Raw genomic sequence first — 14,341 nt, forward strand, 5'->3', positions numbered from 1 at the left:
AAAGTCACTATTTAGATGGGGAGTGCTCCCCTGATGTCCTCTGCCAGCAGGGTGAATGATAAATGTGTGGCTTTAAGCAGGAATATGCAGGATTATAGTGGGGTCAGATGGGAGCCTCTTAGGAGCACATCCGGTTGGCCATCCTGCAGAAGCCACCCCCCTATTTGACAGTGGTTACATTGAGTGCTCCTGATTCATAGATATCCCAGGTCCATTAATCACTGACCTCCTTAAAACATCTTTTGATGGTTAATCCTTAAACAAATGCAACAATAAAGAGTCTCTAAACATCTCTATGGATAGGCTAGCATTCCCTCACATACTGCAGCTTACAAAAGAGAAACACTCAATAGTCACACATATGCACACTTCTGCCTGTTTGTTTACAACAGTCCTTCCACACACATACATGCACACACATGCACACACACACACAGCCTCTCTCTCAAGCAAACACACATTCTCTCACTTTCTTTCTTTCAGTATCTCTTATGTATCTTTCTTCCTTTGTAGCCTGTTGTTTTCTGCTCTCAGATAATGGCCCAAAGCATGTTCTAAAATAACAGGCTCTAAAGTATGTGTAAAACCCCATCAAACAACACACAACACCCTACTATCTCTAATATTCTGTAGCAAATGAATGCAGATAGGATTATCTAAGCACCTTTTAATGTTCAACCTGTTGCTAGTTGGAAGCATTGATATATTCGCTATCGGATACTTGTGTCTTTTTATCACTTACGGATTATTGTTTTGAGCCTTGATAGAAACATTTTCATGTGCAGTGAACAAATACAGGTCATGGAAACAAAACCAAGAAATTGGATTAAACTGTAAATCCTCAAAGCAAAACCCAATAGCAGAGCCAGGAGGTTGGCCTATGCTGCAGAGCCAAAATAACTGTGTTAGCAGCATTATGAATAGGATCATGAAGCATGGAGCCATGCTGTTAGGTCAGCAGGAACAGACATACCAATTTAGCAACAAGACTATAAGGCAGATCCAAGCAAAATAGCGAACTAGGCCAATTAGTAAAGTTAAGCTGTGGCAAAGGAAATAGCACTGCGAGAAAAAGAGGTCACTATTTCAACTCAAATGCTAATTTCCTTCCTTGTTTTCTAGGCAGGGTTGAAAAATCGCCAACTGGACACAGTTGATTTTTTCTTGAAAAGCAAGGAGAACATTTTCAGTTCAACGGTCCAATGTGTGGTGCCAGAAACCCTGCCAAGGAGCACCACATCTGAGATTTACTTAAGAAGTGAGTAAAAGACTAGCAGATTGCACTACTATACTGCAGCCCTGAGAACCTCCTATAATATTTTGTTTAATTATAAAGAAATCCACATAAATGTGTAGCAACCTTCCTCTTATATTGATACCTGCTGGTCTGGCTTGGGAGTGTAGCTCTGTAGTATTGCTTCTAAGGGGTATAGGGGGTGGGCTCAGGCAGGTCCTCTTGCTGTGACAATTGCTGCTTGAATTCAGTTTGCTCATGAAGCCACATTATGGAGTGGAACATTCACAGTGATGCACTGGCCAGATAGGATTGTTGATGAAGTGTATGGCAGTTCCTGAGGGAGAGAGAAACCAAAGTTGCATTTACAGTGCTGGCATTGGCCTGGTCTGCTCCCATAATTTCATACTTCTCTTATTGGTGGTTAGGCGATTTTCTATACAGAGTAGTGCATGGTAGTATGACCTAATTGTTTATTAATGGTGTCAGTGCATACTAATAAATTTGCACCCCACACTTCATAGAGAGTTGTACACCTGTTTACTGTTATGTTTTCATCCCTGACTCAAAGTGTAGCATGATTTGGAGCTGTTTAAGTTGTGTTCTTTTTCTTTAGGTGTGGAATCACTGAGGCCTGCCTTGGATTTGCTTTGCTCTGCAATTAGGGAAAATGATTTGGAGACTCAGAGTAAGCCATTCTCAGAACAACTTCTAAACCTGACACTGAGGTTTCTCAACAAACAGTTCCAGGATATCAGCAGTCAGGTTGATGGTGAGTTTTCCCTCCCATTATATTCTTGTTCATACCACAGAGCAGACATGGAACATCCCTTGCTATTCTGTGAGCAACAAACATCAGTGATATGATGTGATCAATAAACCATTGTTTTTTCCCTGAATTGCCATTGATCCCTCTTTCTTCCGTGGCAAAGCCAGCAGCCAGTGTTCATCCTGGATTAACCAAGCATCAATCATTCTAATCTGACCAGTCAAGTGTCCACCATGCACTTGCTGCAGCTGTACCCTGACCAACGAACCAGCTTCTATTCTTCAGTGACCGACCAACAACCTCAATCCTTCTACTGTGATCTGCCAAGCCACCACAGTCCTGCCTTATGCATCCAAACAGCTGTTGTTCTTCCATAAGTGTTTAGGCACTTCCCTACTCCACTCATGTTCTGTTATTTTATACTGTATACATCCTTTCTCTATGGCAACCAAACCACCCAGTGGTTCATCATTCTGTTATATGACTTATTCCCTACTTTTCACTTATGTACCAAGATAACATTTGATCTGCCATCCGACGAGCAAACTTCTGGATATGTGAAAATGCATCCAGTTGCTGTGTTTTACTTTGCCATGTTCTCTTGTCATCATATTTCATCAAATACATATTGTACGGTTAAAGCCAACCTTAAATCATCCAACCTCATGTTTGATGTTTAACAAAGTAGCCATGGTTTTACTGATGCTTGTTTTTAAACTACATTTCCAGCTTAACCAGGAAGCAGGTAAACACTGTTCTGCTCTGTGCAGACAAGCACTCCCTTTTTCCCTTGTTTAGCCTGATTGAATGTTATGCCACAGTTTTACCACGACCAAGCATTAACTGCCCTAGCATGCATTACGGAGAAGTCACCATTCTGCCCCCCAACTATGTCCCTGAGTAACCAAGCAGTCATTGGCCTTCCTTAAGTAACCAAGCATCCTCCATTTTACCCTAGTTAATTACAGGATCGCTACTCTACAGCGGCCAGCCCAGTAGCACCAGTTTATCTTTAACAGCCCAGCCAACACAATTGTACCTTGAATAACAAAGCAGCCAGCATTGTACTTGAACCACTTGACAGTTAAATTGCTAACCAGATTGCTTTGATGACAGTGTGTCATTTTGATGAACTTCTAGAATGTATATAGTCAGACTTATGAAAACAGGGTCACGTAATTTCATTTTATAGAAAAGTCAAGATGACAAGATGCCTTTTCGACAAAATATGAAGGTCTTCTGTGACCTGGTACTTTTTCAGTCAAGAATGGGCTTTGGCGTTCCATGCTGCAGGATGCAAGAAGAGGACATTGTGAAGACAGGTTAGACTGGTACAGGGGGCAGGTATAGGGGACTTAGCATGCAGTGTAAAAGTTGAATAGTTCTTGGAGGATAAGAGGGAAATCCCATCCCCATCTTATAAAAAGGGGGAAAGTACAGATCGTTAAATGTAGGAAGTCCATCTTGAAAGCCCAAAAAAACAAAAACACACCCTAAAGATAAAGGCATTTTCTATCGAGGTAGGCTTTTGTCAGCTAGGTTTTGTCAACATGCTGAAGCCCATTCTTGACTGAAAAAAATTAGATGGGTTGATTTGATTAAATCATTTAATCAGAACCACTTTCTCAAAAATGTTTTTTAATAAAAGTCCAGACAACCTTCAATGAAGCGTCTTTTCTACCATAACAGCAATAGGCCCCTCTTTTCCACTCCAAACAACTAAGCAGCACCATTCTATCCTCATTAATATAGTAACCAATAGTGTATCTATTCCACGAACCAAGCTACTCTGCATGGCGTTTGACAAGGTTGTAGGCTTGATTGTGGCAAATCAGGGATGTTTGATAGCTATCATGCGATCCCAGCTAGTCCATCAGCCTAAACTTTAAATCTAAACAATTAGATTCATATCACAATAGAGGTTGTTTGGTATTTGGTGTATGTCTGAATCAAGTAGCAACCATTCTATACTGGTTAATGCAGAAAGTCGATGTAACCATCTTCAAAGCCAAGCAGCTAAGGTTGTACCTCAACAAATTAGCAGTTATTATCCCTGACTAGAATAGCACCTACCGTTCTAATCCTTCTAAACAAGCAATGTTACTTTCCATAGCACAAAAAATATGGTTCACCTAGAACCACCCAACCCCATGGAAACCTCTCTCTGGAAGTCTAACTTTTCTCTTCCTTGATTAATTCCCTTCTCCACAGCCATGTAAGGATTCTATCCTCGATGAATGAACTGCCTCACAACTCCATGGGCAATAGTTACTGTGTCAGCCTCTGCTTTGTTCTTACATCCCCAGCTTATCACTTAGAAGCCCTAGGTCTCTCTGTCCATTATTGTGCTTGTCGTAGGACTTTTCTTGGGGTAAGACGGCGTAGTGTTAGGACGGCAGCACCACCGGGTGTGGGTGACTGAGTCGGTCCCACACCATCTAGAAGCTGTTGGCCTGACCTTCTTGGCTAGTTCGCAGCACCTCACTCAAATGTAGAAAGTAAAGGTGATTTGTGGCAGCCACAAATAATACACTCTGACTCCCCAGGGAAGACCATACCCTTTCTGTCAGTTGTGCAAAGTCTCACACATGCCAAGGCAAACGAAGAGCTGCAAGATAGGTTTCACTATATTTATTGAAGTATTTGCATAAAAAGTGTGCACTGCGTTGATTAGGCAGATGAAACATAATACAGCGGTTATGGTTACCAGTAAAGTAAAGAAAATGAACAATCCCACCATCTTTGTGTGATTATGAAATCTAATGATTCCTACCTACTCTCTAACGTCTAAACCCTGAGAGCATAGTGGTGCTTATCCCCTCTGTCAATCCCAGACTACGTATGGAGTCCAGACTCCAAACCTGCAAAGAGGACAAGGGTCTTCCTGTTGTCTGCTGGCAATCCTCCCGGTTGGCTGACAAGTCAGGACCAGGATCAGCAAAACTGTCAGTGGAATGGAGTATGTTGACAGATGGCTATGGCGGGAATGCCCTCTACCCTTCTTAGGCCTATGTAGTGTTTAATATTAAAACATGTTGTGTTCTAAGAACAGGTCTGATGTGCTAATGTGTTTGTGGTTGAGGGTTGTCTCCTCACTCCTGGAGCAGCAATCAGTGTTAGAATATCATGTACCAAACATGACATCCTTGAACAGGGCAGAGAGTGAAATTGGTGCAGGGGTGCAGATAAAAAGTACAAAACAGGCAACTATGCCTTCTCAGAAAAGGCATCTGATTATAATATAAAAACAACAAGCTGAAAAATGAGCTGAGCTAAAATATAATAAAATACATTGAATGAATAAAACCTGTATGTATTTGAAAGGGCACAGGCTACGGGCCTAAAGCTAAAATAAGGGTGCTCAACCTAAGTGCTAAAAGTAACCCAGGTCTGCATGTTTCTTACAGATCTATGTGTCTGATGATTTTGCACAAATGTTTGTCCCCTTGTCTTGTTTGTTTTGATAATCCTGTACTTCTTACAGAGCTTGATGAGTGCTTGCAGTCCTGCATGGATGTCCTCACTAGCTACATTACTGACCTCCGAACCTTTATGAAGAAATTTAGTCGAAAGCAAAGTAGCCAAGTGACGTTTTTCGAGGATTCCTTTGAAGATATGCCTCACATAGAGCAAAGCTGTCTGTGGGAGTCTCTGAGCTTGGAGGTGAGGTGCTGATGAGATCCACTGGGAAATATAACAATAAAAGATTGTGTAAATTATCTACGAAGTGCATCCAACAACCTGGAATGTAATCCCAGAATGGCGAAAACACAAATATGTGTGTTTCCAGCAATACAAAATACACATACTCAGTTTTGTACATATTCAGAAGTAGAGCTCTGTGGTCACTTTCTAATTTTTTAGGTGACTACGGTATTTTAAATGCCAATGACTGTTCCGTTCCCTCTCTTAATTCTCGGTCTTGGTGTCTCGAATGTTGTCATGTATTCAGCAGCAATGTGGACATAAGATTTTTACCAAGAGCACCAGTATCTAGTAAAACGAGGGAAGTTGTACATGAAAGCAGTAGAGTTGAAGGTTGTGGCTGATAACATGAGAGGCTGCTGTTAGAAGATTGTGATACATCACAGCTCCACATCATGCCATCCCATGTCGTCTGAAGCCGCCTTCACAGTGTATATAAATACATCCAGTTTGACACAACTAATTTTTGGGGAAATATTGATTTACATTTTTAACAATATAGCAGCATGCATATTTTCATAGTTGCCGAACCACTCTATTGCTCATCAATGTCTTTAGTGACAAATGCTCAATTTAGTTTATTTATACAACCTTTGGGACCATAAACATATAGGTTGTACAAACTACAATAGTTTGTATAATTGTTATTGTCTTTAGCTTTTCTGCCTTACTTCACTGAAAATGTCAATGACAAGGTATCCTGCTGCATAATGTTGCTCTAAACCCTGTTACTTGGTGTTCTACTCCCTCCCATCTTCCAGATGTCCTACTTAAAAACGGTAAACATTGCATAGAAAGTTCCAAACACTGAGACCACAATAAATGTGATGAAGATTGGGAAACTTGGATTGTTTTTCCTTCAAGGATAGACAAAGATTAGCACGTGTTGGTATTTCAAGACCAGAGCAACCATTGTAGTTTCTGAAAAATGCCACTACAAGTCCTCACATAACACTAACAGTCAACAGACAATAGCAAGAGAGACTGGACAGGACCCTTCTTATGGGCAATAAGTCAGGTGAGTGACAGTAACTACTGTTAGTGACCTTCTCTGTAGCAAATAGCACTGCAGCCTTTATGACCGTGATTTCCTTTTCCTTTTTTCTCTACGAATAGACTTAGCATTGCCCTTTGGAGTGGACAAGATAGAAGCCCCCACTCCCCCTGTTTTGGTCTGCCATGTACTGGGGAAAAATAATAATATGATAGGGATAAACACATTTTTGTGAAACATTTAAGTTTTTGTTGTGTATTTCTTAAAAATATTCATTTTCTGCTTTGCACTTACAGCAGGTTATTGCTGATGCCATTTTAAACAACAAGATTCCTGAAGTACAGACATTTTTCCGATCAAGTGGCAGTGAAATGCACAAGCTAGATCAGCTGACACGGGTTGGGTTGGACCTCACCTACGACCGCCTTCTGAAGGGGAATTTGATGGAAGCCTCACTGCTGCTGAAGAACATGGTGAGTGCTGGTGAATCTTGGTCACAGAGTACTTAAGTATGCTGAAAAGTATCATCTGCTGATATTTAGCTGCGGCTGACACAGTTTTCATACTGACATCTGGCTCGTCACAGTGCCTGAGCTCTTTTGACATGTAGCACAGGTTAAGAGGCAGTACCAACTAGTACGAAGTAACTGCTAGCATGTGTCACGTTATGAGAGAGAACTGGTCACATAATATCTGATCCCAGCAACATGTAGCGAATGGTACATCGCCTTCTATGACATGCAACTGCTGTAGTGCAGAAGCAGTTTGCTTCCTCTGATACAGAGTGGTGCCCAAGGACTGTTTGTTATAGTGTTGTTACCCTCTCTAGAGATGAAGGGCACTATTTGAAATGATCTAGTACTGTTACATTTGGGATATGATACTTTGGGACATTGACCGGGACAAATATGCAACCTATTCCTACAACCTCCTTTTCAGTTGATTTTTGATTAGTAAGAATGTTTTAATTACATTTAATAATTTTATTTTCAATGTCTATTAATCGCCTTAATTTCTTTGAATTTTGTTTTATGAAAAGCCAATTAATTATATTTATACTTATTAGTAACAATATTAATGAGAGGAGCATTAATACTTATCATGTACTGGCCATAACTCAAAACGCAAACAACATTTTCTCCTACCACTTAATCATAGACGCTAATTATTACCCACCTAAGTATTAATCAGTTTGTAAACCCTGCTATGATGCGTTACTTATTTGGACATGTCAGGATTCCATTCTTGATGCCACACACATTTGTACAAAGATTGCAGTAAACCACTGAGCTTTTGTGAACTATATATTTTCAGCAATGTAAATCATTAGCTAATTAGTATGTGATAGGTAGATTGTAATATTAACAATGAGATCATTAGTTTGATTGAGGAACAGATGTTTGCTCCTTGAATATTTCGGGTGGTATTAGCTGTATTAGTTATGTTATTACTAGTGTATGACTAAGAAGTAATTGTTCCACAAAGTAGCAACTATATATTCAGTCTTTTAGCATCTCGACTGAAGCCCTCCCATAGCTCAGCACTGAAGTAGCTGCCCTAATACCACCCCTTCAATCACTTTTTGACAGAGCTTTTTTAACATTTTGTCAAACCTTTTTAGCATTTTTCCTCCTGGTGTGGCAGGATGTCATCTAGGAATGTCAGCTTCAAGCCCTGCAGTGCGTGTCACGGACCAATGTCGGTCCCCCACCTGGTTTGCCTTGTGGTGCCTCAAGCACGACCCAGAGTTGTGTTCTGACTGCCACGGGATGAACCTGAATACTTTGGTAAGTCCAAGCTTAAGAAGAAGAAGTCAAAGCATGCTTGGACTACTCTCTATCCGTCGGCCAATGAGACGCGGGAGGGTCCGCATTCTAGGCCTTGCTTAACGGTTTAGCCTGCGTGTGGGCCTACTCTGCGCTTCCCAAAGTTTCCAGGAGCCGCGCCTAACTTAAAGAATTTTCTTATGCCATATTTGCCATATTTGGGTGGGCCGATCCCTCTGGCAATCCTTCAGGCCCTGCAGGGTCGGCATGGGCCCCTGCTGGTTCCACACCAGCGGCTCCAGCCCCAGCATAAGTGGGGCCCCAAGAATCCACTTCTGGATCAGGACCGACACCGGTCGTTCTGTTGTGCCACCTTGACCTTCCCTGCTGCCCTTCCCGATGCAGATGCCCCCGCGCTCACTGGCTGCTCCATCCCCATTTAGATCTCTGATACGGAGCCGGAGGGACATCGCTAGACACAGTACCCAGCACCACCGGAGCCTCCCAGATCGGATCCTGAGCCCTATTCCTATGGGCTTGGCTGCAGGGAGGAATAGGAGGGTTCACTGGACCCTGAAGAAGTCCAGCCTTATGAAGATGACATGGACTGGTGTGAGGAACTGGGTGAGGCCAGTGGCCTGGATACTTCCCTAGATGCTGGCATGCTTTCTCCACTACGGTGGCTACCGAGGAGGTTTGTGTCTTTTGTGATGGTGGTGCAGAGGCCTGTGGAGGTCCTTGACCTCCAGTTGCCCTTGGTGGCAGTCAAGACTAATGTCTTGACAAAGGTGCTTCAGCCAGGAGTCTCCCCATCTGCACTGCTCCTCCCATTTAATGCGGCCCTCATAGATGTCCTTTTGGGTACCTGGTCCAAACCCAACGCAGGGGCTCCTGTGAACATGACAATCGCCCGTCGTCACCACCCGGCCACGGGGTACTCAAGTTCCCTCATGCAACACTCCACCCTGAGAGTTAATGGCCCAGTCTTTTACCACCCATGTCAACCCTGTCATGTTCTCTACCACTCACCCTGATAGGGAATCCAAGAGGTTGGAGACACTTGGGAAGAAGATGTTTTCATCCGCCAGCTTGGCATTGCAGTCTGTGAAAACTGCTTGTATTTTGGGCTGCTACCCCTATGCTCTGTATGATACAGTTGCACAAGTGTTGCCTATGGTCCCAGAGGAGGCCCGGCCGTGCTTCCCCAAGTGGTAGCAAACAGGAGAGATGCAGCAAAGTTCACATTTCCATACGGACTCAACACAGCCGACTCTCTAGGCAGAGCAGTGTCGTCAACAGTGGCTCTTAGGTGCCTCAGTGGCTCAGGGGATGTCATGTCTTCTTTGATGGAAATGCCCTTTGATGGCTGCCATCTCTTCAGAGACAAAGCAAAGTCGAGAGATTTAAGGACAGTCAGGCTACCGCCCAGTCCTTGGGCTCATCTTCCGCCCACACCATTTCCAGTCCACATTTCGTCCCTTTTGTGGCTACAGAAGTGGCTACCAACCTTAGCAGTTCCCGTCCAGTCATTGGGCCATGCACGCTCCCCAGCCCCTGCATGGCTGAGGGCATGGTATCCACAATACTCAGGATTCAGGCAGCCAGAGGTCCGGCCAGTCCACAACCCATCAGGTGCAGCCTCCAAACCTTCCTAATCGGCTCTTATGCCATGACGGGCACCCAGATGGTGGCAGGATATGTCATCACATGCCTCACTGGCAGACCATAATATCAGACAAGTGGGTTTTGCAGATAATCCCTCCCCTTCGTGACTAGCCCTCCCCCATGCAATCATCTTAAGACAGACTGATGGCGGATCATCTTTCTCTTCTCCACAAGGGAGTTGTGGCTCTCTTGGCCAAGGGAGCCATAGAGAGGGTTCCGATGCCAGAATTAGTTTGTGGTTGTTATTCCCACTACTTTTTGGTGCCGGAGAAGGACGGAGGCTGTCGTCCCATCTTAGACCTGTGGCCCCTCAACTACTTTCTCAAGAAGAAATTCAAAATGCTTATCTTGGCTCAGGTTCTGTCTGCCTTGGACCCGGGAGACTGAATGGTAGCATTGGACTTGCAGGATGCATATTTTCATATTTCCATCTTGCCTGCCCACAGATGTTATCAGCGGTTCATGGTCGGCCACAAGCATTTTCAGTTTACCGTGCTCCCTTTTGGCTTGACCAGTGCCCCTCAAGTGTTCACCAAGATGATGGCAGTGGTTGCAGCTCATCTGTGCAGATCAAGGGTGTCAGTCTTCCCATATCTTGATGACTGGCTATTGAAGGCCGGCTCGCTCCAGGCTGTTGACTCCCACCTCCAGACTACGTTTGTTGGGGTTCTCCATAAACATGCCAAAGTTGCTCCCTTTCATCAGAGCTGACCTGGACACAGTGCACTTTTGAGTTTAACCTCCCGATCTGCGGGTCAAGGATATTCAGGCTATGATACTGATGTTTTGGCCTCTATCTTGGGTTTCGGTGAGAGACTCTGAGGCTGTTGGGACTCATGGTTTCTTGTATCCTGCCGGTGACAAATGCACAGTGGCATATGCAGGCTCTGCAGTGGGACCGGACGTTCCAATATCCAGCATCAGGGGATTCTCTCAGACATCTCCCCAGATCTCGGAGGGAACTGAGACAGATCTGCAGTGGTGGCTAACGAACCGCGATTGGGTCAGCAGCAGATCCTTCTCCCTCCCCCAACCAGGTTGTACAGTAGTGACAGTTGGGTCACTCCTGGGATGGGGCGGCCATCGGGGAGAGGTGGAGATCTGAGGACTCTGGTCTCTGGCGGAATCCTGACTGTAGGCTTGTTCAAGTGTACAGACAACAACACCGCCATGTGGTACTACAGCAAACAGGGTGGGGTAGAGTCATGAAGCCTTTGTCAAAAGGTTCTGCGTCTACAGACATGGCTGGAACATCAGTGAATATCCCTGTTGGTTTAACACCTGATAGGTTTTCTGAACACCAGGACGGATATACTTAGTGGATGATGCCTAGTGGATCACGAATGGCGTCTCCATCTGGAGGTTTTGCAAGGTCTCTTCCAGCAGTGGGGATAGTCTTGGTTAGATCTGTTTACTGCAGCCGCGAACGTGCAATGTCAGCAATTTGACGTACTGGAGTTTCCAAGGCGGCTCTCGCTCTGAGACCCTTTTCATCTTGAGTGGAGGCCTCCTGTATGCCTTTCCACCTATACCACTTCTACCCACAGTTCTTAAGAAGATCAAGAACAACTGTGCCCAAGTTATTTTTGTGGGCTCCGGACTGGGCACGGAGAGTCTGGTATCCCAAGCTACTGAGCATGGTCATTGATCAACAGATCAGGCTGCTCCTTCGGGAGGATCTTCTGTTGCAGCATTAGGGGAGGGTTCTCTACCTGAACCTCTCCAGTCTCTGCCTTTTTGCATGGAGATTAAACTGCAGCAGTTAAGAGCCTTCAAACTTCCTCATGAAGTCTGTTGTGTTATCTTTGTATTCCTCCACCAAGACCGTATACGCCTGCTGTTAGAAAACAAAAAAACAAGTTGACCCCATTATTGCCCCCCACTTTCTCAATTTCTTTTCTTCAGTCTATCTCTTGCCCAGTAGGGCTCTGCTCTGGGCACTCTTAAAGGTTATCCTTCTCCTATCTCTGTGTTTCTCAGAATACCCGATCAACCTTCCTTTTACAAATCTCCTATTGTAAATAGATTCTTGAAAGGTTTAGTTCATCTTTTCCCCCACTTCTCCATTTATCATGTCTCAGTGGGACTTGAATCTGTTTCTCACATTCTTGATGTGCGCCCCTCTTGAGCCACTTCACAATTGTCCCCTGCAGTTGCTCACCATCAGAATGGCTTTCCTTGTAGCTATAACATCTGTTCAACGAGTTAGAGAGCTACAGACTTCATTATCTAAGCCAAACTATCTATTTATCCTGACAAAGTGGTGCTTTGCCCGCGGGCTTCCTTTCTTCCAAAGGTGGTCACTCCATCCCCTTGCCTACTTTCTACGCTTCAACTCACCATTCCAAGGATGAGTAGCGTCTCCACCATCTGGACCCCAAATTGAGCGTTATTCTACCTTGACCGCAGGCATCACTTCAGGCAGAGATGACACCAACGACGCATACAGAGCTGATCAATGCCACCTACTGGCTCAGGGGTACTGCTCACGAAAAATCTCATGGATCCAGTCTGACGCCTGGGATAATTCTAAGGTAAGGAATCTGTAGCTAGATATAGTCTCTACAAGATAATGCGTTACCAAAGGTAACTTGTTACTAGTAAATTTCAGAGGAACATGGGGGAGTGGCTGCAAAATTGAAATATTTACAAATTAATGGGAAGAGTTCAGAGAGCAATAAGGAAAGGGTTAAGGGAAGATTAGGGAAGGGTTTAGGGAGGGACATCCACCCACCCACAAAAGAGTAAGCCCAATAATATTCAGAAACTGCACTTCTTTTGTTACCACAACCAAAACAGTGGTAAATGTGCTTCAGCTCAGAGCTGAGTAAGCCCAGTACCACACATGGCCAACATGGCCAACCACTCTTAATGCAGCACCCTCCTGTAGTATAATATATGTAATTTGAGAAGTATGTATATATGTGGGTGGGTGTGTGTGTGTGTGTATATAAATATATATATATGTTTGATGGCATGTGTAGCTGCAGATACACATGCTGTGCAATATCCTGCCATCTAGTGTTGGGCTCGGAGTGTTACAAGTTGTTTTTCTTCGAAGAACTCTTTCCGAGTTACAAGACCGAGAGACTCCTCCCTTTCGGCTCCATTGCGCATGGGCGTCGACTCCATCTTAGATTGTTTTCTTTCCACCATCGGGTTCGGACGTGTTCCTCTTCGCTCCGTATTTCGAATCGGGAAAGTTAGCTAAATATTGAAAATTCAGCGGTATTGTTCGCGCTCGGTACCGGTTTAGTGTTAGCGTATCGACACCGATAGTAGAAGCGCTCTGGCGGCCCTTTGGGGCTTCCGCTCTTCAGCGGGGCCTTGTCGGCCGGACCGCATCCATCGACAAAACTAATGGACCGGACCCCCTTTCGCTTCTGTCCGAAGTGCCACTCGAAGTATCCTTATACAGACCAACACTTGGTCTGTAATCTGTGTCTATCACCAGAACACAGAATTTCCATCCAGGGGACGGACTCAGACGATTCCGAAAGTGAGCGACCCACGACGATGCAGAAAACAGTGAGTAAAACTGCCCCGTCTAAGACTCACACAAAGATCGTTAAGGCCAAGGGGATGCCACCGCCAGCAGGCCATGGCTTAACCCATCAAAAAGAAGGTGACCAAACATCGGCACCGAAAAAGGCCAAGGAATTGCCAAAGACATCCGACTCCGGTCGAGATTCAGGCTCCGAAAGATCTTGGCACCGAGAGTTCGACTCACCCAAGGTGAGAAAAGTAACGCCGGAACCGAAAAAGACTTTATCAGAAGCATCGGTACCGAAAAAAGTGGCTTCGGGGCCGAAAAGAAGCTCTTACACAGAAGAGCAAGGACTTTCCAGCCAAATGCATAAACACAGATTGAGCAGGAAATAAGTATGGGGGAACCAGACCATACCCAAAGGAGGTTGCATATCCAGAAAGAGACTGGGAAAATACAAACTCTTCCTCCAATTAAAACCAAAAGAAAGCTGGCATTTCATGAGTCAGAAATGCAGCCGAAGGCAAAGGTGGCAAGAGATAAAACCCCACCACCAAGGTTTTCGCCACAACCTTCCCCACTACACTCACCACAGCTGTCCCCGGTAACAACACCTCCAATGCAGTCACCTACTCATACAGGGATGACACAGGATGATCCGGATGCATGGGACTTATATGATGCTCCAGTATCAGACAACAGCCCAGATTGTTACCCAACA

At 44.5% G+C, this 14,341-nt stretch overlaps 1 protein-coding gene across 4 annotated transcripts in view; it reads left to right on the top strand.

Annotated features, from left to right (window-relative positions):
• The window catches only part of SPG11 (SPG11 vesicle trafficking associated, spatacsin), a 579,875-nt gene that overhangs the window by 115,269 nt on the left and 450,265 nt on the right, over positions 1-14,341 (top strand). For all 4 annotated transcript variants that reach the window (XM_069222954.1, XM_069222953.1, XM_069222956.1 and 1 more), the window contains 4 exons: positions 1,123-1,258; positions 1,851-2,006; positions 5,488-5,666; positions 6,999-7,175. In XM_069222954.1, coding sequence (XP_069079055.1) covers positions 1,123-1,258; positions 1,851-2,006; positions 5,488-5,666; positions 6,999-7,175 — 648 coding nt within the window. The remainder of the gene's footprint in view (positions 1-1,122; positions 1,259-1,850; positions 2,007-5,487; positions 5,667-6,998; positions 7,176-14,341) is intronic.

The sequence above is a fragment of the Pleurodeles waltl genome, chromosome 3_1, assembly GCF_031143425.1.
Source record: "Pleurodeles waltl isolate 20211129_DDA chromosome 3_1, aPleWal1.hap1.20221129, whole genome shotgun sequence".
NCBI lineage: Eukaryota > Metazoa > Chordata > Amphibia > Caudata > Salamandridae > Pleurodeles > Pleurodeles waltl.